Source organism: Micropterus salmoides, unplaced genomic scaffold (genome assembly GCF_014851395.1).
Source record: "Micropterus salmoides isolate LMB-PRFRI ecotype aquatic unplaced genomic scaffold, ASM1485139v1 Ms_hic_scaffold_21, whole genome shotgun sequence".
Lineage (NCBI taxonomy): Eukaryota > Metazoa > Chordata > Actinopteri > Centrarchiformes > Centrarchidae > Micropterus > Micropterus salmoides.
Genome location: NW_024041262.1, coordinates 15,886,136 through 15,913,184, shown reverse-complemented (window position 1 = coordinate 15,913,184; position 27,049 = coordinate 15,886,136). Strand labels below are relative to the sequence as shown.

At 43.3% G+C, this 27,049-nt stretch overlaps 1 protein-coding gene across 16 annotated transcripts in view; it reads left to right on the top strand.

Annotated features, from left to right (window-relative positions):
* tcf7l2 (transcription factor 7 like 2) overlaps positions 1 to 25,474 on the top strand; it is a gene marked incomplete in the record, with an annotated part of 61,641 nt that extends 36,167 nt beyond the window's left edge. The window contains 11 exon segments of one of the 16 annotated variants that reach the window (XM_038735390.1): positions 8,253 to 8,385; positions 10,966 to 11,068; positions 12,060 to 12,146; positions 16,426 to 16,566; positions 16,673 to 16,835; positions 17,072 to 17,179; positions 17,827 to 17,890; positions 18,655 to 18,705; positions 19,882 to 19,954; positions 21,155 to 21,215; positions 23,214 to 23,346. In XM_038735390.1, the coding sequence (XP_038591318.1) occupies positions 8,253 to 8,385; positions 10,966 to 11,068; positions 12,060 to 12,146; positions 16,426 to 16,566; positions 16,673 to 16,835; positions 17,072 to 17,179; positions 17,827 to 17,890; positions 18,655 to 18,705; positions 19,882 to 19,954; positions 21,155 to 21,197 (966 nt within the window). 16 annotated transcript variants of the gene reach the window in all.
* Positions 25,475 to 27,049: the final 1,575 nt, after the last annotated feature.

The following is a 27,049-nucleotide window of genomic DNA, read 5'->3' as shown; positions in this document are numbered from 1 at the left end:
AAGCAGGACTTTGAAGTTAGACTTGATTGTTAATAGTATTTTCCCTTTGTTTTATATCGTATTGTTCAAATTAATCTGACAAAATAATGAATTTGTAAAGGTCACAGGCCATTCTGTTAGCTTGTTTTGTAAAAGTTTTTGTTCATCCTTTTTTTTTTTGTATTGCACACTTTTGGGTCTCGTGCGAACATTTCAGACAGTGGAGTGGAATAGAGTATTTTTTTTTCTCCCCCCTCTGCTCTCTTGTGTTGTGGTGTTGATGCCATTGTAGCTGGGTGATTGGGAGCTGTCCATCACTTGCTGGTGAACTGGCAGTTTACTTAAGAAAGTGCACGTGGGACAAAAGAAGATGGCAGGAGTGTGGCAGGCCAGCTGAATGGAGGGAGGGCAGGCAATTAGCCACCGCCTTGTTGGGGCTCTTTTACTTGTCAAGCTGGAGCCCCCACGCTATTGTCCAAGCTGTGTAAAGGACATTCCCAGGGCTTTGTTTTGGCTTTAAGGGCCTCAGGACTGCCTGCTGCAGGCCAGGGGAAGAGCAGGGTCCTAAAAGTGACAGAGAGGCTGCACCAGTACAGGAGAAAGGGGAGGAAAAAAGGAACAGTGTGTTAAGAGAAAAGTCTCTGTAATTTTTTTGTTGTTTCTGTTGTCAGCTTTTAAAATTGCCAACATTTTTTAATTCCCTTAATTGAGTTAATTATTCTTAATTATTCTCTCTTTCAGTAACCTTCATCAAGTTGTATTAAAATTATATATATATAAAACTGTGTTTAGCTGGAAATATTTTTTCCTATAAATATTTAATTAGTCATTAGTCATGTTCAGGTTGTTGGATGTTATTAAATGTAATTAAAGGATGACAATTCTACTTAATTATAGAATGTAAAACCTAAAATTATCCTTACATTTAGAAACCGTTTATTTTGTTGTCAGAATTTTCACTTTTGATAATTTTAAGTTGCAATGAAAAATAAGATTTCTTTATCTGAGGCAATTGAACATTTTTTAATTGTTTCATTATTTTTTCTTGCTCCTTTTATTAAGCATCTAGATATAATTTCCCTAATATTAAATGTTTAATATGGGAACAAATATTTTCTCCCAGCTATCTCTGGAAAAGCAAATAAAATAGATATTCTTTCTTTATTTTATTGATACCTATTTTTTAAAAACAATGTGGCAATTTTAGCAACATGTTTAGTTTTCCAAATATTTAAATTAAGTCATGTTTGATGGAGTTCCCCTTTAATGCACCTCGTCTGTGTATGTACTGAAGGCCAACAGATCTGTTGAAAGAAGTCTTGACCATGTGAAGCTTAACATTTGACTTTATTATAATGATTTTGAAAGTGAAATTGTTGCAGAGAAAAGAGAATGGGAAGAAAGGGGGCTGTGAGGAGGGGCTCGAGGCCTTGTTCACATGAACCTTGAATAGAGACAGAGTTGGGGGGGAGTTAAGAGAAGGATTGTTCTCTACTCTAAGGTATTGTTTAAAAAAAGGGTGTGGGGGGGTAAGAAATAATAAAAAGGATAGCGACGAAAGGTGCCACATCCGTGTCAGAGTGAAGACTTTCTTTGCCTCTCCTTTACCCCCTCCCCCCCGGAAAGTGGGTATGAAGAGGGGACTGTCAGCATCACACAGATAAAGTGACTGTTGGCCACACTTTGCTGATCCTGCCCTCCCTTTGTGGATGTTGTTGTGTCTTGTTCCTTTTTTTCCCTTCTATCTCTCTCCCTCTCCTGCTCTCTCCTCTTTGTCTCCATCTCTTGCCTTGCTCGCTTTACCTTGTAGCCAAAGCTTTTCAAGCTGCCAGTTCGTCTCTGGGCATCCTGGAGGCACAGCAGAGCCCACACACATACACACACATACTCCAAGAAACACATACACAGACCCAACGTACAGCAGGGATTTGGGTAATAACTGATTTTTTTTTGTGTGTGTGTGTGTGTGTGTGTGTGTGTGTGTGTGTGTGTTTGTTTGTGAATATATATATTTTTTTCTGGAGTATTGCTTGTGGGAAGACTGCTGCAGTGCTGAAAAGCTGCTCACAGTAATTTTTTCCTTCTCTCTGTCTGGCTCTCACTACTTTTACTTCTTGTCACCAGCATCAAAACTTTCACTGAAAAAGAAGAGGAGACTGCTGGCCGCAAAGAGCAAGGGCTTCTGCGGTTAGAGTGAAGGTTTTTGGGGATTTTTTTTAAGGATGGATGTGGGTAGGTGGGGAAGATTGTGGTGACTGTGTACATGGGGAAACTAGGCCTCAGACCCTGAGCCTGCACTAGACGCCTCAAGAGATACACACTTTCTTAATGTCAAAACCTGGGGGAACAATGGTCAGCCGGCCGCGGCACCAAGTGCAAAAAAAGGGGGGACGATAAACACACATGCAAACACACCGCACATGCCCAGCAACACACTCGCACACAGAGGAGGAAGGAGCCAAGGCAGGAACAGACAAAGAAGGAGGCAAAGTGAAGGAGAGAAGCGACCAAGAGAAGCAAGAAGGCTTCTCCCCGGCCTAGGGAGGGAAGGAGGATCTGGGGGGGCAGTTGGGAGGAGGAGGCGGGGGTGGGACCGAGGGGGTCATGTACCCGCGGGATGGAGCTTCAGCCGGGCCGGAGGAGACGGGAGCCAAGGCAGGAGTCCTGGGCCCCGGGCTCTCTCTCCTCCAGCAGGTGGGCTGCTGGCACCTCAATCTGAGCAGCTGGGTGAGTAACGCAGCACTGCTCCCCTGCTTCTTCACTGTCTCTACTTTTTCTTACCATTGAAGTCTTTTAGTATTATTCTGACAGGTTTTTGTTGTTGTTGTTGTTGTTGTTGGTAGTAGGTTGGTGAGGGAAAGTGAGGAGGTTGGTATTTGGGTGGAGAGAGTTATGGTCAAACTTTTGTGTGTATGTGTGAAGCGTTTTGTGCGTGTTCACACACGCTAATTATATTATTTATGAATGCTAATGGAATCTACAAGACAGATGTTCCACACTCCACTTTTATAATTCACACACTTAAAAATATATATATTTCTAATACTCTTAAAACTGAGGCCTAAATAAAAAAATTTATAAACAGTGTATCTAAATTTAATCACTTTAAAAAGTACACTTTCAGTAACACCATTTTCTCGCGAGGAATATTACTTACTTGACAAAACATTATTTGATCAAGCTCATGTCTTAACCATGAAATGTAAAATAAGAGTTCAATAACCTCACAGATTAACATATCCCTTTGTTAATGTTGCCATCCAATTCAAATTCTTAATTGCCTGGCTTTCAACTGAAATTCTGAGGGGCTGATTGCATTTCAAAAGGCAGAATTCAGTCTGGCTCTTAACACTGTGATAGAATATCACCTCTTAGAGCAGCCCCTCTTACTCAGGTATGAGAGCTCAAGAGGCTGTTTACATTGAAAAGAAGAAGCTTTAACGCACGTGTGTCTAAGAGGCGATTTGTCTTCACAGAATACAACAGTTCTACCAAATACCACTTCATCTCTAAGCTATTTGTGCGCAGTTTTATTTATCTGTGACATATCAGAACAAGTCCTTTCTGCGATTCTATTTGATGTGCCGACTATCAAAGATGGGAAGCAAAAATAAATGGTGACGAACGACTTGAGTGCTAGCGAAGAGAGCAGGAGGAAGGGGAGCAAAGGCTCTGGCCCACATAATATTTTTGTTCAGTGCTCTGATCAAGCAGTCGGCATGTCACTGCAGCAAAGTGAATAGATTAACTTTTAAATATACTGTGGTCTCGGGAGCCCCTTGCCCTCAGAGACGCATCTTCTCTGCAAGAGAAAACTGATCAACACCTCCATATCTGCTTTTTAAACTCTTTTGCTCCCCCCTACAGTTCCCAGGTTCTTCATATTGTGGAGTTCCCCCCCCCCCCCTGTAATGATTAACCAAGAAATATTATTTTTGAAATGTAGCAGGGTTTTTTAATCAGTGGGGTATGCTGGAGGATCGTGGTTCTGATAAGCCTTTAATTTGTCAGAGCATTTCATATTCCATTGCTGTTAATCTCTAAGTATTCTTTTAGATTGTCTGCTTGAATCTGAGGATTGATTTGACTGAGTGCTACCAGGGCAAGAGTGTGTGTGTGTGTGTGTGTGTGTGTGTGTGTGTGTGTGTGTGAGAGAACACTGGTTGATATGATATGGGGTTTGCTAGGAGATGAAGATCTTTAGCCTGGAGGGGGCACTCTATACCTCCCGAAGAAAAACAGCAATCTTGTGTTTCAACAGTATGACATTGAAGGATACCAGATGATTCATTAGAATGGTTGGCAGCACAGTTTGTGCTTTTTTGTTTTGACTCTCTGGCGTGTGTGTTTTCTGTGTGGTGTCACTCCATGTGCCTTGGACCTGGGCCACTTGCACGCTCTGGGAGAGGCTCAGGGCGCTCTGGCAGCTTTTTCTGCTTGCTTTGGAATTTGGAGGCCTGAGAGGACCCCAATCCATCATCCCCACATCTCTCTCTCCTCTCTCTTCCTGGCCTCCCTTCCTTGCCCCGGCCTCACTACAGCTCATTAGCGCCCCGCTAGCTGTTGTGACAACTCATCATATAATGACATAAAGCAGAGAGACTGAGAGGCTGTATCCCCTCGCCCAGCCACCCCCTGGGCCTGCAAGGTCGCCACCTTCACATTTAGGGCTCAAATTGGCCCTGCGAGGTGCCACCAGGCGGAAATGCAAGGCCAACAGCTTTTTCCTGTCCGGCCTGCACCTCTCTCCCTCCCTCCCTTTGTCTCACTCTGTCCTGCTGTCACTTTCTCACCCCCTCTGCCTTCTCTTGAACCCCGCTCTCCCTCCCCAGAGGTCTGACTTGAAGCAGCTCATTCATTTGTGCACTTCGAAAAGGCTCTTTTCACACGGTGGCAGAGCAGCATTTCTCACCAGCTAGTAAAGGAAATATTTTACATTTTGAGATAGTGTGCGGTGATACCAGCACTGCAGCTTGTGAAATGAATCTAACACTTGCGGAGTTAGATGTTTTGAGACCACAAAATAGCTGTGTTTGTTAGTTTTAACTAATAGAGGGTGATCATGATGACATAAAAAATGAAAAACAAACGCATATGAGCATTTGAGCCTCGCAGCTGGAAACAGAAGAATAGAATAGAATAAATAGAGCCAAGGCAATATCAATAACATAACCAGAGGCGGCAACTCCTGCTTCTGTTTGTGTCTGCTGTATTTAAGTGTGCTGCCTGCACTTCACAGCGCTGGCCTTCCTCAGCAGCAGGCACTGTATGTGTCCTGGACGTGGAAAGAGTCAATGTGTTCATTGATGTTCATACAAGAGTGTGCTCTTTTTCTGCAGGGCCTTTGGAATGCAACATCTCTTTTTGAGGCTTGAATCTGGTCATCATGACTACAGAGCGGTGTATCTGTTTGTCTTCTGCTATATTTGTTTGTTGTAATGACGGAGGTGGTGGAAAGGATGCAAGTCAGCGGGGGTGTAGGGGCAGGAAATGTTCTTTCTTTTTCTCTGGCTTTTGTGGAGCAGCGAGAGAGTAAAGCCTCCCACGTTGCCTGCTTTTGTTTCTCGCCGCTCTATGGGCTGAAGCACCCAGCAGCCTGCCAGACGAGTCCCGGGCTTGTATTGTCCCACGGTGGCCACAGGGCAGGTGCTGGGCCTCCTTTCCGCAGGGACCACCGGGTGCTGCCTTGACGTCAGCGGGAGACAAAGTGGATGCTACTGCGTGTGCGATGATCACATGGCATGTGGAGGGAGCAGGTGAGCTGATTGAAGACATCAGGCCACAGGAAGTCCACATCAGATAACTGACTATATATGCATTGGGTGATAAACACTGTGGGTGTGAGTTTCACTGATGACAATGGCAAGATTTCCTGAGTTTTCACCCATGTCAGCATGTATAGAGATAGAACTCAAAGGAAAGACCTCTAAAGGAATGTAAAAAGGCCGAAAGGAGGATGATAATTCATTAAACGGCTGCTTTATTGGAAAGCAGCAAAAGCCACCAACATACTTACCAAATATGTTCTTTTCTTGTCTTCACATCCAGCCACTGTCTGTAGCGGACTGGAGGCAGCAGCCAGCCTGGCACGTTGCTATTTGCCTCACTCTGGGCTTTTTTCAGGGGGGAAAAAAAGAGCACACTCTTAGACCACAAGTGACTATGATGTAAATCGTCTGGCTTCTAGCTCTCCCTGTCTCTCTCTCTCAGTCCCATACACACCCTCTCTAACACCCTCTCTAAATGTGGACTCAGTGGATGGGCATTTTGAACTGTCTTCTCAATGGCTGGGGCCCCTGGACAAAAGAACTCATTTAAATGGCCACTAAAGCTTTTCAGTGCAGAGAGATGAAGAATTGACAACATTCTTTCACATCATTACCCGAGGGAGGAGTGGGGAGTCGTGAAGGAGGAGGCTAGGAGGTGAGGACAAGAGAAAAAGAGGGAGCGAGAGAGAGAGAAAGTGAGTGGAAGACAGGGGCCATCCTCTAGCATTCAGCTACCGACTCGTCAGCTGCATTTGGCAGCTGTCATAACCCCCCATCCTGATTGTTTTTCTACCAGTTTTTCTCTTTTTCATCCCTCTTTTCTACATGTAAAGATCAGACCAGGAGCCTGTACGCATCGAGGAGCGCCTTGGTTTGTGTTTCTTTTTAACGAATCCCATTCCACCTTCCGCCCCCTCCACCCCTGACACACACAAACACATATACACACCCACAGCCCCTCGCTCCTTCTCTCCTCCTCTCCTCCGTAGCCTTTTCAGCTCAGGGCTGTGAATGAGTCCCAGGAGTCTCTGTGCCTCCCTGGAGTTCTGCTGGGGTTCATTAATCTTTCATTGGGACCATGGCAATAGGGAAGCCCCCACCCCCCCCCCCACTCTCTGCTCCCCCGCCACTACAGAATAGAGGTCTAGATGGCCAGGCTTGTACCATACAGATGGACAGCTTTAACTACGCAGTGAAAATTTAGCACAGGGCTTTGAATGGACTGTTGATGTATTTAGGATCTCGAAGGGCCCGATATTAACTTCAGCCTCAAACAGCTCGGGCAGATGATTAGTTTGTAGCATTAAGTTCTGCTCTCATTTGTCTCGCCCTGGGCCCACAGCTTTGCATTTGTATTGTCAATGAGCATCGGGCAACTGAGCATCTTATGTATATAGCCCCCCCCGCTAACATCTAGTCCCATTAATGTTTTTCAAAGTCTGTTGGAAATGCGCCACTGTGGAGTTTTTTATTTTTTTTCTTTCTTGCATGGTTTAAAGTCACTAATGAGGGTGTGTGGCCTAAGAGAGAGCAGATTGAACACACACACACAGGCAGCTTGGTGTGTCACTCCTCTCCCCCTGAACATATCATCCATGTTATGATAAGCCTGATTAGTGCTGCTTCTTTGACTGCTGAGGGCAGGATAAGGATGTGTGGGTAAAGAGGCGAGAGCAGCCTCTTCCACCAGCCTAATCTACAACAGAGCTCTAATCTGGTTATCTTGTGGTCGGGGACTGTGTGTATTAGTCTCTGACTCGGCCTGGCCTGATGAGAGGGGCTGAGCTCCGGTTAACACAGGGGCCCACGGCAGCACACCCCTAAAGCTCCACTGTAATCTTTGGGTAATTGAAAAAAGGGGCCTGCGCCACTTAGGAGCACAAAGAGAAGATTACATAGCTAAAACTAATTTGGCAAAAATGCAGAAATGGATTTTCAGCCCCACCTCCTCTCTCCTAACCCTTTTATTACAATACACCCCTACCCTCCATGAACCGCGCCCTGGGGGAATAGATGAGGGTAGGGGAGTGAGGAAGAGGGGAGACCAGGAGGAGGCTCGAGAGCAGGGAGGAGGCGAGCCAAGCAGAGCTGGCTCGAGCTGCTAATGACTGTGGATTTACACGTGCTGCCTTGATTTCGTGGTTTACAGATGATCGATTACTTCACTGCAACCGTGGTTAAAAGTGCCTCATCACACATCAGACCCAAATGTGAACTGGCAACCCCCCAAGCCTCTTAGATTGTGTTACTAAATTCCGTGGTGACACCGCAGAAGTGTTTTTAATTACAAACCACACTATTTTCGCTGTGGCTTGGTGGTTTGGCGCCTTGAGCGGACCCAGAATTTGATACCTCTTCTTTCGAGAGCCTTCAGACCAAGCTGTAATTCTGTGGCAAGCGCCTGTAATTTCTAACCCCTAACCCAGATATTAAACCCCCTGGTCTTTTTTCTTTCCCCTTTCTCTCTCTATTCCTGTCTCTCTGTATCCTTCTACTTGCTCTTAGTCTAATAAGGTTCCAGTGGTACAGCACCCTCACCATGTGCACCCTCTCACGCCTCTGATCACCTACAGCAATGAGCACTTCACACCGGGGAATCCCCCACCTCACCTACAGACAGACGTGGATCCCAAAACAGGTAAAGACGAAGTATTTTTCCACTGCATGCATGTGTGTTTGACTGGCATGTGGACATTTTTATTCAAAATAGAATTTAGCAACATGCTACTTGATTCCTGCAAAAAAAAACACCATTGGAAAACAGTACAGTGTGTTTTAAAGGTGTCAGAATTAAACTTTGAGCACCCCAACACGGTTCAAAAACATAGTCTGAGAAGTCAGAAGCAGCTTTCCTTAGATAAGGCCTCTTAGTAACTGTATGTACTAATGGGTGTGCAAATGTTTTATTATGCCTCGCCACCATGGCTCCATATTTTGTTGTTTCAAAACATGTTTTCAAATCAAGATTAAAACATAATTCAAGTGTCATTTTTACAATACAGGTATTCGATAGAGTAGACCGTATTGTTTTAACCACTGTGCTTTTTAATATTGAAACCACCCGTATACTCTATTGTGTGAGGAAGCATCATGAAATAGAAATTTTAAATGTTTCCTTAGTTAATGACCTCAGAAAGATAACTAGGACTATTTACGAGATTGTCATCGTAACAGTGGGACAAAGTCAAAGTGTTCTCAAGTGCTTCTTGTTGACGACCGCTGCTCTCATCTGTTACTGATTGATTTAGCTATTAAGCTCGTGGACATGGTTTGGCTTCGGCAGAAAGTGGCCTTACATACGAGAACAAGGACCTGAACAGTGGCTCATAAAACTCTCATAAAAACATGGAATTCAGCGAACAACCACGACTTCTCATGACCGCAAGTCCGTTTGCCAAGACTCAAAACAAGACAGCCACTGTAACGGAAGGTCCTCACATCTAAATACCAGAGAACGTACATACTTACGACTGTTTTATGTCTTCACTAAGTACACAAAAATCCCCAAAATGGAAGATATGACCTGACCCTTTTTAGTTACCAACCCTGTGCCTGTCACAAGTGTAGTTGCATCTTTACAGCCTGTTGATCCTGTAGATTCGGCATGCCCACATTTAGGAGTCAGATTCTGTCCACACATCCCTCTCCCGCAAACATTTAGGGTACATTTTTAGGCAATTTCATTCATTTCCGTGAGCATCTTAACCCAGCACTTCATTTTGTTAACTGTCATTCAGCCCATCCTTTCAGGTTAATGCATTTTCATTTCGGTGAATAATTTCATGCTTTCCTCTGGTCTCTGGTGGATTCAGTCAATGTTTTAGGTAATAATGTTCTCTTATTATGATGGTCCTTACAAGGGGGAAATAATGTGCCAGCTGCTGTTTAATGTAGTGCTTAATGGGGCTGCTTAATTGGGCTCAGTGTTTAATTAATTAATGAGCTATATTAGGTCTTCAGCGCTGTGTGGCAATGGGATAATGTTCATAGGCTTTTTAATAGAACTTGCCTTTGTTAAAACGGTATTCCAAGAAAAGTTTTCAGCATAGACACAACCTGCTGCACAGCGCATCGTCCATCAGTAACAGAATCCCTATCAAGAATCAGTTCCTGGATAACCTGGTTCAGCTGCAGACTTTGGGTGTAACCACCAACACTGGCCAAGTTCTGATTTATGAAGACTGATCTGGCTCTAATTTGGCCGTGCTGGCACTGATCGAGCCAGCTGTGTGGAAGAAACATCATATCAGCCAAAATGAAAGTCCCCCAGGTGCTGGTCTACTGAGCGAGCGCGTGCGCTGTGCTTTTACACATGTCTAGTGTTCCCTGTTTCAAGTTTGTCATGAGAGAAAAAGTTATTTTTACACCTGGCTGTGTACTAGACCTTTTTCAAGGCATTCATTCAGGGCAGCTTGTCGATGCAGTTTCTTCGCCTGTCAGCTGCCACAGAAAGTAAAGGCAGCACCGTGGAAGCTGTGATTGCTTGGCGATACCCTCAACGAGAGCTGTCCTTAAATTCGACGTCTTTGTCACTCTTTGTCTGCGGGGATAACAAACAAAATTCGCTGCTGTTTTTATGTTAAATCTGAGTATCAGTTGGACAAATGGAGACCAACGAGCCAACACATACACCACGTTTCACATTGCCGTTAACTGTGTCAAAACGAATGGTGACGCTGAACGTATCGCTATTAAAGTAGCCATTAATCTGAGTCAAAAACATGTTTCTAATGAGTAAAATCCATATCCCTCCAGCCAGTACGCTAGCGTAAATCAGCTTGACTCAACCTGTAGCCCTGTATTAGCAGCTCTCTGATCACAAAGAAGGCTTTAATTATGTTGTTGTGTTCTGTTAACTTCCAAACCTCAGTCATTTTATATCATTAGTCTTCTGAATCAGTAGACAAATGTGACAAGAATCGTGTTGGTGTTTTCTCCTCACCTCTCTCCCCTCTGCCTCTTCCAACACTTTGTGCCGCCACCACCGCCTCAAAGGCCTTTGATCAGGAAGTGTGATTTAGCACTGTGTACATGCGAGCAACAAGCCCTCTTCCTCCTCCTCTTCCTCCCATCTGCACTCCTGTGATGTTTGCCCCATTCAGATGTGAAAACTTTCAACAAAGAATGAATTCAGCACTGACAAAGATTTGGTTCTCTCTCTGTCATCATCTTCTCTGTCCACCTCCTCTCTGCTCCTGTCATCCTCTTTCTTCTACAGGAATTCCAAGGCCTCCACATCCTCCAGATATATCTCCTTATTACCCACTGTCACCTGGCACTGTCGGCCAGATCCCCCATCCGCTAGGATGGTTAGTACCACAGTAAGCGAATCCTTTTTATTACTCTTTCTACTGTATTCTCTTTTGAGTTGTGCGAAGCATGATGAATACACATAAACTGTATTTCAAGTAAATTAAAGAGAAAAACGGTAAACAATAAAAGCAGATATTACCTTACATGTATGGACATTGTGCAGCAGGATGTTGGTCTTTATGTACACAAAGTCAGTGATGGAAGCTGTCTCTGTCGCCTCTTGGTCCCCTGAGTGGGTCCTCTGTGTTTGAGTCCTCTAAAACTTAAACTTGATCCTTTAACTTTCTAACACACTCACTCCTGGACCACAGCAGCCCACTGCAGCTTCCTCGGGCCCTCACCAACGTCAACTTGCTACTTTGTGGCAAATACTATTTTGCATGTCTCTGTAAGGTCCAATTAGAGTAATGAACCGTGATTGCCCGTATTTTACCCACAATTCCACACGGGGGTTCTCCCCTGGTAACTCTTGTCAACACTTGTTAATATGACAAAAGGCTACAAATTAAGCTCTGTTAATTTAATGTTTTCTCACCGCGATCTAAATACCGAGAGAGGCCCCGAGCGCAGCCATGGCGCCCTTTGATTTGCTGCACTTTATTTTGGTATAAATTTACATTCATTATTGTTTGTCTTTGAATGTGTAGACCTCAATTAGCGTGATGGCTCCATTAAAGAGACCCGTGCTTCGTCTTTAATTATCACAACAAAACACCTAGTTCCAGCTTGGGGAGGAACAGGGCCCCACTCTGTCGACACCGAGCGAAGGGTTATGAAATTTAATTAGCCATTGCTATCAAGATTTGTGGCATTCAAATTGTTCAGAGTTTTCCTCCCTTTGATCTGCGCTCTGCAATCCCCTAGATTTTTGTCCTGATCAAATGAGAATAAAGAGGCCCACGGTGGGGAGAGGAGAGAGACAGAGGGCTTTACCTTCTCCTCTTCCATCACCCCTGTTCCTTTACCTTTTTGCCTTTCTTCTCCCCCCCCCCTTCCCAGGCAAGGTCAACCTGTTTATCCAATCACAACAGGGGGTTTCAGACACCCCTACCCAACTGCGCTCACTGTCAACGCATCCATGTCAAGGTGAGTTGAGCCCTAGGAGCTACACACACACACACACACACACACACACACACACACTATTTCTCACTTACTCTTACATGCAGTTGTGTGTTTGTGTTGGCTGTGAGGGCAATGCGCAAGCAACACACATGCACACTCCCATGCAGAGACAGTGAGCAGCAACTTCTCCCTTAAGGAGAGCTCACACTCCCCATCTCGGTGTTCAAAAGGCCAATTCTCCAGTGTGGGACTCCAGATAGTGTGCTCAAATATTAATTATATTTATCATTTTCTAATGAGGCCCCTGAAGAACATTTACCCCCACTGCATGTCAGGCAGATCTGAAATGAGCTGGGGCATGTCTTTGCTGTGAGTTTGAGCAGCCAGACAGATAAACAAACATAACAACACTTTGAAGGGGACTGGATGATATAAGCCGGGGCCTGACACTTGGCTAGTGCTTTGGTCCAGCCCATTAGGGTCCAGCTCCAGTGCTGCTGTGGACATTAGTGCACCCATGGGGGTATGTGTATTTGTTGCCATCTTGTATACATTTGTGTGTGTTTGTCAGTTGGTGTTAAACTACTTACTGTTCCCTTGAGGGAGAAATGTCCTCTATATTGAGTGGGAAGTGAAAATAATTAATTTTGGATGACTAAAAGCCCATGATTTGTGGGACTGCAGGAGCCAAAAAAGCAACAACACAAAAAACCATACAGCCTCCTCCTCCGCTCCTCCTCCCTCTATACGCCCTTGCAGCAGGGGACTTTTGACTGGGCTGGTTTAGAGTCTAGGGATGAGGCCAAGCTTTAGTTTAATTACAGCCTGATTGGAAAAGCAGCTCCTGAGGGCGGTGTGTTTAGACCTCTGTGACATTGATGGATCATGTAGATGCAGGGAGGGAGGAATTGCAAGGGGAATTAAATTTTTTAAAGTATAGTTGAGTTTGTAAGCTCATTCAGACAGTACAGTTCAGTTTTTGCAGCGGTTTCTTTGTTAAACTGTCCTTTTAGTGACTTAATTGACTATAATAAATACCTTCTTGCATCGAACGTTACTTTTGAACGTTCTCATTCTGGAGAAGGGCGTCTGGAATAGAGTCAGATTTGCCCCTTCCCGAGCAAGTCTCCGACGCAAAGGGTCAGACGGTGGGTCTGTCCAGACATCGGCATCTGGCAGCAGTACCCAGCCAACCTGGGCTTTAAGTGACTGCTAATTTGGTCCCTTAATGACAGCCTCTACATTGTGATCATCTTATTTCCAGTGCAGTTAATTGAATATACTGGCTGGGGTGTGGGGGGGGGACTGGCCATGGGGAAGAGCTAATGCCCTGTGATGAGGCCCCTAATTGAATTAGTATAACTGAATAGATGGAGGGCTCTGGGAGCTCTCTGGAGAATGTAAGGGTTTAACACATCTCCCCCCTACACACACACACACACACACACACACACACACACAATCCCCCCTCCTAACACATGGAAAAAAAACGCCCTGAATTCTGACTTTGACAAGGAAGAGGGGGAAAAAATTGTTAACAAAATCTAGTAAAAATCTGTCTAATTGTGTCAGCAAAATGGCAGGATCCTTTCATACATAGCCTTCAGCCAGTCGGTTTTGTTCAAAGAATGGACCAGACTGTTGTGATAGCTCAAACGTTTTGTAGGAAGCAAGCTGAGTGGAGGAAATCGGAGAGAAAAGACATCCTGGCCTTGTACTCTTGTCGGGAGCCAGTTCTTTGCAGGAGCACGCTGCTTCAGTATCAGTCCCCTGTGCCACAGCCCGACCTGAATTAAGATGCAGGGAATAAATCTGGTATCTCGTTGTCCTGCAGTGAGCACCTTACACCTAGGTCCTGTTAAAAAATGCATTCTTTTTGGACGGGAGGAAAAAGAGCCAAGGAGAGTAGACAGTCAGTGGAGCAAATGAAAGACATTATTTTGATAATGGGGTTGGAGCCAGTGCAGGTCCCCCATAGTGTGTGTGTGTGAGACAGGTGGGAGGATGTAAAGGCCCCTTTGCCCCTTATGCTTAAGCCTGCCCTTTGATATGTTCCTCCATCATCCCGCTCCCTCTCTTTTCCTTGGGAACGGGAGAAGCGCACCGGCCGGATCATTATACATTAAACAGGCACAGAGGCTACTGCTTCGCATTGGCAATTAAATGGCACTGGCTGACACTGGGCTTGCTGCGCCAGTGACCCCCCCTCCCCCCTTACCCCAACACCGCTAGCCATTCTTACCTTTCAGATTGAGACGTAGGAGCCCCGGGGTTGGGGTGGGTGGATGGGTGGGGGTCTCCGCTGCGTCTCCCTCTCTGTGCTGGTTAAATTGGTCCAAGGTGCTGCTTACTGCTGATGAGCCTGGATGATGATGATGATGCCCCCACGCTTCAAAGGGATGGCCGTCATGTTTAAACCATAACCTGGGCCATGCAGTGGCAGCGGGAGGAGGGAAGGGAGGGGGAGAGAGGAAGCGAAGGAGTGTGGAGGTGATGAGGGGACAGGGCGGAGTTGAGAAGAAGAAGAGGAGAGGAAAAAAATACATCTTGGAACAGAGGAAATTTTAACAAGTGCACAGAGAGAGAAGGAGGGGGTGAACAGGGAGAGAGGAAAAGGAGTGAGTGAGGAAAATGCAGCAGCCCTAATGATGGGCGATATGCAGCCACTGCTACCGAGCTCCCCATCAACGGATGACATGGCACAAACACCAATGTGTCAGTGATGAAGGGAGAAGAGGGGAAAGGAGAAAAAGAGGGAAAGAGTTTGAGGGGGGAACGCACTGGCACTCCCCTGAGATGGCCTCCAACAGAAACTAGTTGTTCCTGGCGAGTTTATCCTCATCATTATATTCTGGCTCGGAGCCATGCAGCCAGACACAGCCGGATAATGAGCTGCTTTATAAAAAAAAAGGAGGAATTATTTCTCTTTTTTTCTTCTCCTTCATCCTCCTCTCTTCCCTGAAATTTGTGTGTGGTCACGTGGAGCCGAGGTCTCGCGCTGTAAACATACACATGCAGATAGACGCGCACACGTTCAAATAATCTGACACAAATAATTAGTGTCAAACATACAATGTCACACACACTACAGCAGCGTCTTATTTCTGTTGTGGCCAGTGAAACGATTTTGCAAAGAAGGCTTTCTGGACTCGATGCGTGGTGCGGTTGGAGATGATGAAATGATGATAGGTGTGCAAAGGGATGAAGATAAAAATGTCAGTGCTGCTGACAGTGCTGAATTGGCAGAAAAGAATGGCAGGAGGAAGCAAACAGAGACCCAATACCTGAAGTGATACTAGACTTTGATAGGACATTTTAATCTAGTTTGCAATATTCCTTGATAAGAGAGAATGGTTCAATCTTTACCCCTCCAAAATCTGGCATTTTCATATCAGTGTAATTGCTAAAAATGCAGTTTCCTCAGATATTCTATGAATTGTAGTTATGAAGTTGCTATTTGTCATCTGCGGATGAAAGACCCTGTCATCGTCACTTAAATCTTATTTGAAAACCATTTCCTCAGCTATCATAGGTGAGATTTGTTAAGGCAGAACTTTTCCCTCAAAAACCTGATATAGGAGGAGTTCTTCTAGATCTGAGAAGTGTTTAATCAGTCTGATAAAAGCTGTGGAAGATGCTGATATATCAGTCTACACAATCTCTCTGTAACTGTGAGTAGAAGAGTTCAAGGTCCCTCAAGCCAACGCATTTCATCAAATATATGACATGATTTGTTACCTGTATTGCTTAGGACACTCTTGATAGAGATTAATTAATTTATCTCAATAAGGTTGTGATTTAAATAACATTTTAGAAAAATGAACTTAAGTTCAAGCTTTTAGTGTGTAGGTTTTTTATGGGTTGTTGAAAATTGGCATTCAAGAAATTTATCCTTGTGCAGTTGCACTTGCGCATTGCCACACAATGTACTTTTCAACGTATTTTACTGATGGTTTACCCTGATTTGAATATACTTTTGTGTGAAGCTAAAAGCTGCCCAGGCTGGATTCTGTGATCAAATTGTGTGACATTTGAGTAGTTAAAGTATGCTAAATGGTTGTGAATAATAATACAGGAATCAGCCTTGGACATTTTCAAGTGGATGTCTGTATGTGTATGTGCATTAATGTCTTTTCTTGTGACTAAAGGCCAATTCCATTTCTATCAAATAAACTGTTAAAACACTTTGTACTTTGATATATCACTAAAAGATGGGAATGGAATTTAGCACCTTTAGTCTTGTGTATACATGTGCTCCATCTTCTCATTTCACCCGTGTCCATTCTGACGATTTACACAGTCTTCTGTCCTCTAGGTTCCCCCCACACATGGTGCCCCCTCACCACAGTTTGCACACCACGGGCATCCCACACCCAGCCATCGTCACACCCAACGTCAAGCAAGAATCCTCCCACAGTGACATCAGCTCCCTCAACAGCTCGTGAGTAGACTTTTACTGCCCTAAAATCACTTTTCAATCTCACATGTCATATAGCCAGTCGTAGGTTTACTCTAATCAGCCTTTCTGCCCTCTGGTATCTCAACAGGAAACAGTCAGACGCTAAGAAGGAAGAGGAGAAAAAGAAACAGGTCCACATAAAGAAGCCTCTGAATGCCTTCATGCTCTACATGAAGGAGATGAGGGCCAAGGTGGTGGCTGAGTGCACACTGAAGGAAAGTGCTGCCATCAACCAGATCCTGGGCCGGAGGGTAAGTCACTAAAGTCACACATTTTATTGTAAACATTGGTAAAGGCAGTTAACAGCCTGATGGAAAAGAATACAAGCAGAGTGATGGTGATCAAGGACCACTTTTGCAATTCACGGGTCAGATTAAAGATGAATAAAAGCTTGTTGTGGTGACCACAACCTGCACAGACATATTTTCCTGTTCATGGTGAAAATCTTTCTACGTCTCCTTTCTGTGTCCTGTTTCTCATTTAACAGTGGCATGCCCTATCGCGGGAGGAGCAGGCCAAGTACTACGAGTTGGCCAGGAAAGAGCGACAGCTCCACATGCAGTTGTACCCAGGCTGGTCAGCACGAGACAACTATGTAAGTTTTTAAGTTTACAAGTCGTAACGGCCTGTTCTTTTCCCCTTTCACTAGGTGACATGACCAGAATGAGTTATTTCTTTTGCTTTTTTCTTATCTAGCCTGAGGGATCACTTTCTTCCTGTAATTTGCTTTTGATATGTATATCTGACACCGGACAAATTGCAAGCCCATCTTCTTATCACATGATGTTGTTAATATGAATCCACAGTGAATGGTTTGTGCTCCAGACACTTTGTTCTGACACTTAAAGTGTGCAGATTCTTGTCAATTTTATCCGGTTTTGGGATCAAGCTGACCAGTGGAGTCTTCCATGAGCAGCCTTAGAGAAATCTGTCTCCCAAACCAGAAGCTCGTCAAGATGTCTAGATGTTCACAGAGCAGAGGAAAGTCAGACAAAAGATTACAGAGAAAAAAGAAAAGAGCAGAAAAGACAGAAAATAGAGAGAGGAGAGAGAATTCTGGTCTGGCCTGCAGTGGCTGTTACAAACCGGAGGGCAAAGGCAAAAAAAAAGGCAGAGAAAGAATGAATGAATAAATAAGTAAACACAAAGATGAGTCCTATTCTCTGTTTCATGTTTTGGGCATTCTGCAATATAATAACTAAGGTTCCTGTCTGTGTCTATTTTTTTCTTTCTATTTTTTTGGCGGCTAACCAACAGGGGAAAAGGAAGAAGAGAAAAAGGGAAAAGCAGCAAGCAGAGAGCAATGGTAAGTGAGCTGCAATTATCTCCCATATTAGAAGAGCCCCATCATGTGTCAGGCAGATGTGACATCTTGCAAGATAAAAGTCAAGCTAGTTTTTTTGTGTGTTATGCTTCTTTTGTGTGTGTGTTATTGTGCCTGGCTTTTTTCTTTTTTTTTTTTTTGGTATAGTTATGCTACCCAATGCAATATTTAAATTGTAGAGTTGCTTGTAATACCCCCCCTCCCCCTTCCCCATTTTCCCCTAGCCTTCCCCAGCTAATAACAACTGAATATGCATGACCCCCCACGCTCCTTCTCACCTCCCCTCTTGACACCCCCACCCTCCACCCCCCTCCCCACTTTGCCCCTTAGCGTTCTGGTATTGTGATATGTATGTTTTGAGAATATGAAGTTGAAGCATTGTGAGAGCCATTAACTTTGCTAGTGTTGTGTGCGTGGCCCCGTTTTATAATGCCTGTGCCCTGCAGATAGACTGCACTACAGTGCTCTGTGTGTGTGTGTGTGTGTGTGTGTGTGTGTGTGTGCGCGCTTGCTGGGCTGCCCCTTGCTTGCTTTCATGCATGCTTTTATATCAATATAAGAAAAATCACTTACACCTTAAAATTAAGGAGGTTTGCTAATTCTATGATTTATCCATTTTTGTTCTCATGATTCATATTCTTCTGATCGTACTGTGAGGAACAATGGCGACTTGTTATTATGTATTTTGCGCTCGTTTGGTGACGGATTTCTTCTTGAAGGCCTCTCTATCTGTTCTTTTTTTTCAGAACACAGAGAATATTTTCCAAACCCTTGCCTTTCACTCCCTCCGATTACAGGTGCTAATGTCATTTTGAGTATTAAATTACTAACTTGTTTTTTTCCTTCTTTTTTTTAATTAATGTATATTTAATTATATTTATGATTGTGTTAGGCAGGTTTAAAATTAAATTCTATATTTTGCAATATGCTCTTTTTGCTTTGTTTGCTGCTTTCTTTTCTTAAAATGTTGCTATTCTTTACTTGACTTGAAAAGTAGATTATTTCATTTCCCTCCCATTTATTGCCATATAGTTAAGAGCATTATCCGTATTTTGGCATAATCACTATGCAGTATGCTTGAGGAACTGATGATATAAAGTTGGATTATTATTGTGGAGTATGACCTGAAGGATGTGATGTCCGGGTAAACCTCCTTAATCTATATGCTTCAGTAGCTGCGCTTGTGTCTTTCCTATTGGCCAGCATGAGTTTGGCCCACTCCTCCTTTTAAATCTGTCTCTACTCAGACAAGGCCTGGACTCAAACAGTTCACCACAATATTCTGCTGTCACTCTTCTCTACTCCTGATAATGACACAGCTACTGGGTAGAGCTAGCAAGTGACTGGCAGCTTTTCTGCAATAGACAACAAATGTTGGTGGAAAACAGTCAACTGTTTGATGCCAGGTCTGAGGAGTAGATTCCCTCTTCAGGTTCCAGCCCTTTTAATCCTTCCCCTGGCTAGGGCTAACTCACAGCTGCGCTGTTTTAGCAGTCTGCTACTGCTGCCTAGTTCTACCACCTTGACCCTGTCTTTTTGAAACCATAGTGCACTGATAACATGTTAGCAGTAAATTAATCCAACGTGCATTTGCTGCATTTAAATCCTCTCAACCGAATAAGCACTTCCTAGTCACTAGGAACTCCAATCAGAGTTTAGATCACGACGGAAAGCGCGTGTTTCCATATTAATGTCATAATGTTAATTTGCATGCGTTTTGATTTTTACTAATTTCTGAAACACACTAATTGTGTTCAGCTCTATCTTTAAGGCACACTTGAGAATGGCTTTAAGGGTGTTTTTTGGGCAGGTGGGGTGGGGGGTTTCTTGCACTATGAGCCACTGCCAAGCTTCATAGATTCACTGTTACCTGTTTTTTCTCCTTATTTCTCTCCTCCTTTTGATTTCTGTTCCTTATGGTTTTGGTTCTATTCCTCTTCTCTGCTGGCTTCCCCTCCCTGTTGCGGCATCAGACCTGAGCGCTCCTAAGAAGTGTCGAGCGCGCTTTGGGCTTGATCAACAGAATAACTGGTGTGGCCCGTGCAGGTGTGTATGGTGTGTGCTTGCACTGGCCAGGGCCAGGTGAAGGCTGGGTAACTGTACACTGGGACTTCCTCCTTCGCTCTCTGCTGTTGCCTTTTCTTCCTCTTCTCTCCCCTGCCTCTGTCTGTCCCGCCAAGCTATTATGACCTCTCAGCTTCCTCCAGCCACGCCCTGCCGGTCTATCTCTAGTTCCCACTATTTGATTTTTACCTCCTGTTTGGGAAGAAGGGTATTAACAGCATATGCCAGAATGTTGGTATGAATGGTGTTTGTGTTGATGAAGAAACATTTCTGGGGTTACAGAGGTTTCATTGCAGGATGTACATAACAATAAGCCTCACTGACATTGGTCAGAAATCCTAAACTGGCAGGTCGGGGCTTGGATGATCTGGAGCCTGATGGCTTGGTCAATATGGAGGACATCCCAGTGTTAGCCAGCCTAAACCTAAGCCCTGGCTACATGTATTTGTCTGTGCAATGACGTGTCGATTTTCTTTTTCTTTTTTTTTTGTCTCTGTGTGTATGTTTGTGTCTACCTCTTTGGCTAACAGATGCAAATACCCCAAAGAAGTGTCGTGCCTTGTTCGGGCTTGACCAGCTGAGTTTATGGTGCAAACCATGCAGGTATATCTGCTATAGTACCAATGGGAGGAAGACATCCACAATGAGCAGCTTCCTTCTCCTTGATTTTTTTTTTTTTTTTCTTCGCTCAGATATCCATCTAAAACATGTTTCCATCAGCGTGGTAACAGATGGCAAACTCTTCTGCTCCTTTTCCTTACTGAGGAGCTTCCTGCTATAAATTCCCTCATAGCAATTTTTCTTCATTGAACTCGGTTCAAGCCCAGTGGCAGAAAATGGATTTCTAAATAAGATTACTGAATATTTTATCTCAACAAAATATCTTGCTGCAAGATCATGGTTTCCTTATATATTTTGGAAGAACATTTCTTACATTCTGATTTTTTATTTTTATTTTTTTGTGGTTGAAATCCATTTTCTCTCCAGGCAGTGGATAATTCCCTCCCATCTTAAGTGTCATGTTTGTTCTAATTGGCGTCCTTTTGAATAACAATGTTATGCTTACAAATTTAGCCCTGCTTTCTCTGAGGGCCTGCTCAGTGACACTCTTTTCTGTGCCCTCTTCCTCCTCTTTCTCCACCTCTTCTTCCTCCAAACTCCTCTTTAATAACCCTTACTTAGTCCCTACCTGTTGTCTTTCTGTTCTGACACAAGCAGTCTTTGAATTGGGAATATTTTCATGGTAGGTATTTGTTTCTGTAATACCCTTCTCTGTGTCTGGCTTGCACCACACCCTGCCCCAATCTTTCTTGACACAACCCTTCAACACATTGTCTGTTTCTGCTGTTACACGTTTCATTTGTTTTAACCATTTATATGGGTCGGCTCAAAATCAAAATGTAGTCAGATGGGTTTTTGTTTAATTTTGCTGCACTTTGCAGTCACATTAAGAGGTAATTTTGAGCAGTTTATAAGCCTATTTCAAAGGAAATTTCTCAGATTGTGTCACAATTTCCAATGTGCTGAATGTCCAACAAGAATTTAACATATGACCTACAGATTTTTCTATTCAAATTTTCTTTTGAAATAAGTAGGAAGTCACACTCACCCACCACCACACAGTCTGCCGTTGTTGGTGTTTCCACTTGGCTCTCCTATTTCCCTTCCAGCTGACAAACTCATTATCAAAAAATACTACATTATTCCTCAAACAATAATAGCAGATCAGGAGAAGAGAAAGCGCTATAATTCAGTCGAGAGGTTAAAACTTCTCTCTGGGCTCCATTTCCTAAAAGATGCGTCTGCTGTAATTTCCCCCGAGGCGGAGAAATCAATAACATACACAGGCACATACTATGAATCGATATGTCTGTTAAAAAATGGATATTAGCTCATTTGCTACAGTTTGACAGACAGTTATCGAGAGCAAGATGTGTATGTAGTGGCAAAATGATACCTTTTTACAGCCGGTCGATACTCCGCACCACCCAGCCTCATCCCCACTCTTTTCCGGACTTACCTCGTGTTCTATACTGTCTGGTGTTGTGTGCTTGTACTGTCGAGCTTATCGGAAAATGCATGCCTGCCTTTCACCCTAGCATGCGATCAAGGTTTCGTGAGCCCTTTTTTTTGTGATTCGTTGATGTCCCTCTTCCTTTTCATTCTCAGTAATCTGCTCTTTCTGTTCATGTTTACGTAGACTTGTCCCCTGTCAGAACTACAGGAAAAGGTTTGATTTGAGAACAGTTAAACAGTAGATCAGCCTTACATGTTCCAAAAGCCTCGATCTTTCTTTTTTTAAACACACGCAGTCTTTTTACATACTCCCTGTCCCTGAGAGTCCAATATGCTCATACTCCTTGGCCTTCAGGCATCGTTGTGATAGAATAGAAAGCTGAGAGGGGGTCACTGCCAGGGTCAGGGTAAGGATGAGGTGGGCAGAGATTCCCCCTTAACCAAATCCGAACGCAGCCTTTGCAGCAGAGTCACCACAGATAAATGCAACAATGCCCTACTCTCCAACCTCCCCCTCCCTCCCCTCCCATACTCGCTCATCGGGTTACGCAGCGGGCCTGGCCTCAGGCCTAAGAAGGCAGGGGGAGGGTCCCGACCCAAGGCAGGAATGCAAACATGATGCCTTGACCCCTCACGCACACACACACACTTGTGTCTGTGGGGCAGATTCTGGGTAGTGTGGATCTTGTTGACTCCTTTGCCCTTCAATCCAAACTCTGTCCCCTCAGGAGAAGAGAGAGTAGAGCCAGATAGAGGTAGAGGAGTGAGACAGGTCCAGTAACCTCTGTTGCTGGAGAGAACAGGCTGATCCCCAGCTGTAGCTCTGCCTGTAAGAAAGGCTGAGTATACACACAGAGAGCAAACATTGCTACATCTAATCTGCTTCATTTTGTTGTGTCATCATCCCTGTGTGTGTTTTTCATGTCCCTGCTACTTCCTGTCAAGGTGCTTCACCGGTGATCTTTCCTTCATGTCCGTCTTGTCTGATGGTTTAGTATTTATAAATTGACTGTCATTTCTAGCACCTTCCTTAGCACCGGGTTTCTAAAGCCACTTCAATGCACCTGCAAAATTTTCTCTGTTGTGTAAAACCAGTTTCAAGCAATGGGTTTCCTTCATTTGAAAAGCCAACAGGTGCATTTAAGTCAGCAACAGTGCTAAGAAGGGATGCAGTTTGAAGATGTGATGCTAAAAGATGCTCTCTTTCTCTCGCCTTGTCCCTCAGGAGAAAAAAAAAGTGCATTCGCTACATCCAAGGTGAAGGCAGCTGTGCTAGTCCTCCCTCTACAGACGGAAGCTTACTAGACTCCCCCCCATCCTCCCCCTCCTCAGTGGTTCCCTCCCCCTCCTCAAAAGAGTCCAAACCTCAGACTGAACAAATGCAACCTCTCTCACTGACTATGAAACCGGCCCACCAGCCACTCCACCACCCGCACCTCCTGGCTGGGCCTCCACCATCTTTGGTTCAGCTGGAAAACTCTGCTGCAGCTAGCAAAACGCCTGGCGCCTCCTCCCACAATGGAGCCCTGGAGCACGGCGACGTCTCGTCCTCGCGGCAGCCGGGCTCCTCTGTGGCGTCCTCAATGGCCCGGCCCTCGGCATTGCTGTGTCATTCCCACTCACTCCTCCCCTCCACGGCCCCTCAGCCTCTGTCGCTAGTGACCAAGTCTATAGAATAGTCTACCCTATTCTTTTCCTCTTTTCTAGCTCTGCAAACACAACACACACACCTTTCTAGGCCCTCTCTCTGCTATATTTCACTTGCCGTCAGTTCTTTTCTCTTTATGTTTCTGTGCCATAAGGCTTTGAAATTTTAGTTTTTGTTTTATTAAAGTTCATTGGTCAATATTTGACCCATCATTATCAAAAAAAAATCTAATTATTAAAGAAATGATACAATGAGCTGTAGTATAGCTTTGTGAATCTGCCAAAATTTTTATGAATTTTGTTTTGTCTTTTTTGTAGTGTTAAACAGTGCAAACAGAAAAATTATCTAGTACAACTTCAAAATGTTTAAAAGACGGATATAAAAAGGTAGGCTAGATTATTCAATGAGCCCTTTTCTTGAAAGAGTTGGTTCTCCTTCTTTATTTGTATTAAATACGAGCTTGCGAACCAATCATTTGACATCTGTTCAAACTCTAGGAGGGCATGAGGCTAGTGGTGACACCTCTCTGAGGAACAACTTTAATTGTGATGTTACTTGTTCTTGTTTAAATGTACAGAATAATGGGAGGGGGGGTTACTGTGTTAAATATGCATTCTTCCACTGCGTTGTCTTTTTTCTTTGTTGTTTACCTTTGGGGTGGAGTCAGGCAAGTTGGGTGGGCTTGAGGGGAGGTTGGGGTGGGAGGGTTGAGGGTTATTAAATTCAAAATGTCACAACGCTAGGACCAGTAGTATTTATTGCTTTAGAGATTGCTTGTTGTATCTTGTATGTGTCTCTTTTGACTTTTTTTTTTCTTAATACATTGTACAAATTTCTTTTCTTAAGGTAAGCAACTTATATATGAATGATCCATTTTTACAAGAAGGTTTTAAAAGGCAAATCTTTTGTTATTGATTTTTTTTTTTTTTTCCTTGCTGAAAACCTGGATTCCACTCAGTGTACTGTGTAGATCTCATGAACAGAAGTATGCACAACTTCATTTCAAGAAATGCGTCTATAAGCCATTTTACAAAAAGAAGAAAAGAAAACTTGAAACAAGAGACAGTGGGTACCGTGTCTTCAGTAGTTGGAAAAGTGTCTAAAGCCCTTCTTTTTTATTGCACAGTCACATCTCTCAGACTGTAGATTGGTGTACAGATTTTCCGTGCCAAATTTTGTGATAATTTTCTCTGCCCCTCTAACCATGCTGTAGGGATCTTTGTTTTGTTTTGTTTTGTTGTTGTTTGTTTTTTTTTATTTCGATACCATTCTTTGCTGTGACGTTACATAGATTGCTATGTATGTAGTATAAATGTTGCTATAACAAATGTGTTTGGTAGCAAATTGTCAAATATTAAAATTTAAACTTAATAAAAAGGCGGACATCATACTGTATAAACCCACAAGGGCCAAATTATGTATATTAGGAGGTTCATAAAAAAACTATTAAATACAAAAAAATACACAAACTGCCACTTTTAAGTACACTACTACATATAGGTAGATAGAAAAAATAGGCATGTTGATGTTGCAAGAGGCTGTAAAAAAAGCTACAAGAGAATCATCCACTCAGTGCCATTGTAGTTGACATGACGCGACTGTAATCTGTCGATTTCTTCTCTGGTTTATTAAGATGCTAATGATAAATAGTTTGAATGTTTCCTTAACGGCTGTGATGTTCCTGTTCTATTTTATGCTCTTATCTTTTTGTTTGTTTGTTTTTTCCTGTTATTTTAAATGGTTCCAAAACCATGTTTTTTTGTAATGAATAAATGTTTATGCTGTACAGTCTCTGTAGCATGCAGTTCTGTATTAATAAAAGCAACTTAGTATGTGCACATCTTTGTCTTCCTTTCATTCTGAAATTCACTGGCAGGTGCTGCGTCTTGAAATAAAATGAAAAAAGGAATGGTCTATGATCATGTCTTAAGTTCCCTTTTGAGAACCACGCCATTGTAATCAGAAATTGGAACTACTGTATCAGGTTCCATGAAGTGTAGTTACCAAATTGGTAGTGATTATATTCAAACCCAGTTAACCTTGTAAACAGAGGGCACGAAATGAGATGGTCATCCATCCATCCATCGTCAACTGCTTATCCCGCATACAGGGTCGCGGGGGGCTGGAGCCAATCCCAGCTGACATTGGGCGAAAGGCGGGGTACACTCTGCACAGGTCACCAGTCCATCGCAGGGCAAATGAGATGGTCATCTTAGTCGCAACTCTAATAGTCAAAAAATGTGATGGAAAAAAAACAAGACTTTTAGCACAGTTTAGCTAAAAAAAAAACTCATGTAGGACACAGGGCACTTAGTCCACCTGTTTTAACTACTTGTTTGCACACTGTTTGCAAAATGCATCGTACCAGTTATTCTCTATGTAGCTTTCAACCATTCAACCCGCCACACACTTAGTATTGCACTTAAAATCCTTATTATTTAATCTAATAACCCACAAACATGAGACTTATAAAGTGTGTATTGACCCCAGATCCTCACCAATATCCATTTACTGATTATCATAAAAATAAAATGTTTCATTCAAATGATCACAGTGATCACTTAAACTGCTTTACTCACCTATACTTTAAGGTAAATCCCTCAATCGAAATACCTAATTATGTCCATGGTTCGCAGGAAAATCAATTACGTAAGATCTAGAACACAAAACAAACTGAGAAAAGTAAAAGTGGAGTAAAAGTTTTGTCTTTTACATAAAGGGAGTCAATATAACTTATATGCTGTACATGTTATTTGTTCCGTATCAAAAGATAAAATTTTACTCCCCACATTATCACCTTCTCCAAGACAACTGCAAAGTGACAACTGCTTGTGTTTTCTGCTTTTTTCTCTGTAATGTTGCACTACTGCACTATTTTACCAATGTAAGAGCACACCTGATATAAGAAACACTCACTGCAATGGCTCTTACCTCTGCTTAACAGTAAGATCAGTATGCCATTTTTAAATTTAATTTACAGTTTAATAATGCTGGATCATCATTTTGAAAGTGTTGAAAGTGTTTTTATCCAGGGTTAGTACATAAACAAACACTGCAACACTACAGCTAATGATCATCTAGTTCAGAGTAGATCTGTCTTGTATCCAGATTGTGTCTAGCTCCACTTCAGACAGACTTCAGTTCACACCGGGCATCAAAATGCACCCAATAGCAGCTTGTAACCACTTGTGATTAAGTTCTCAGCTCAGTTTGGATTTCATCAAAGATGAAACAACAATTGGTGCTACTCACAAGGCCATACATACAGACAGAAAAGAGGATCATGGGAAGTATTTGGTACCCTTTTCCAGCACTAAATCTATCGTAAGGCAAAAGCACAGGCAAATCAACTGTGTTTTGAAGATTTGTTGTGCTATATGCCTATCCACACTACACATTAGAAAGTGATCTTG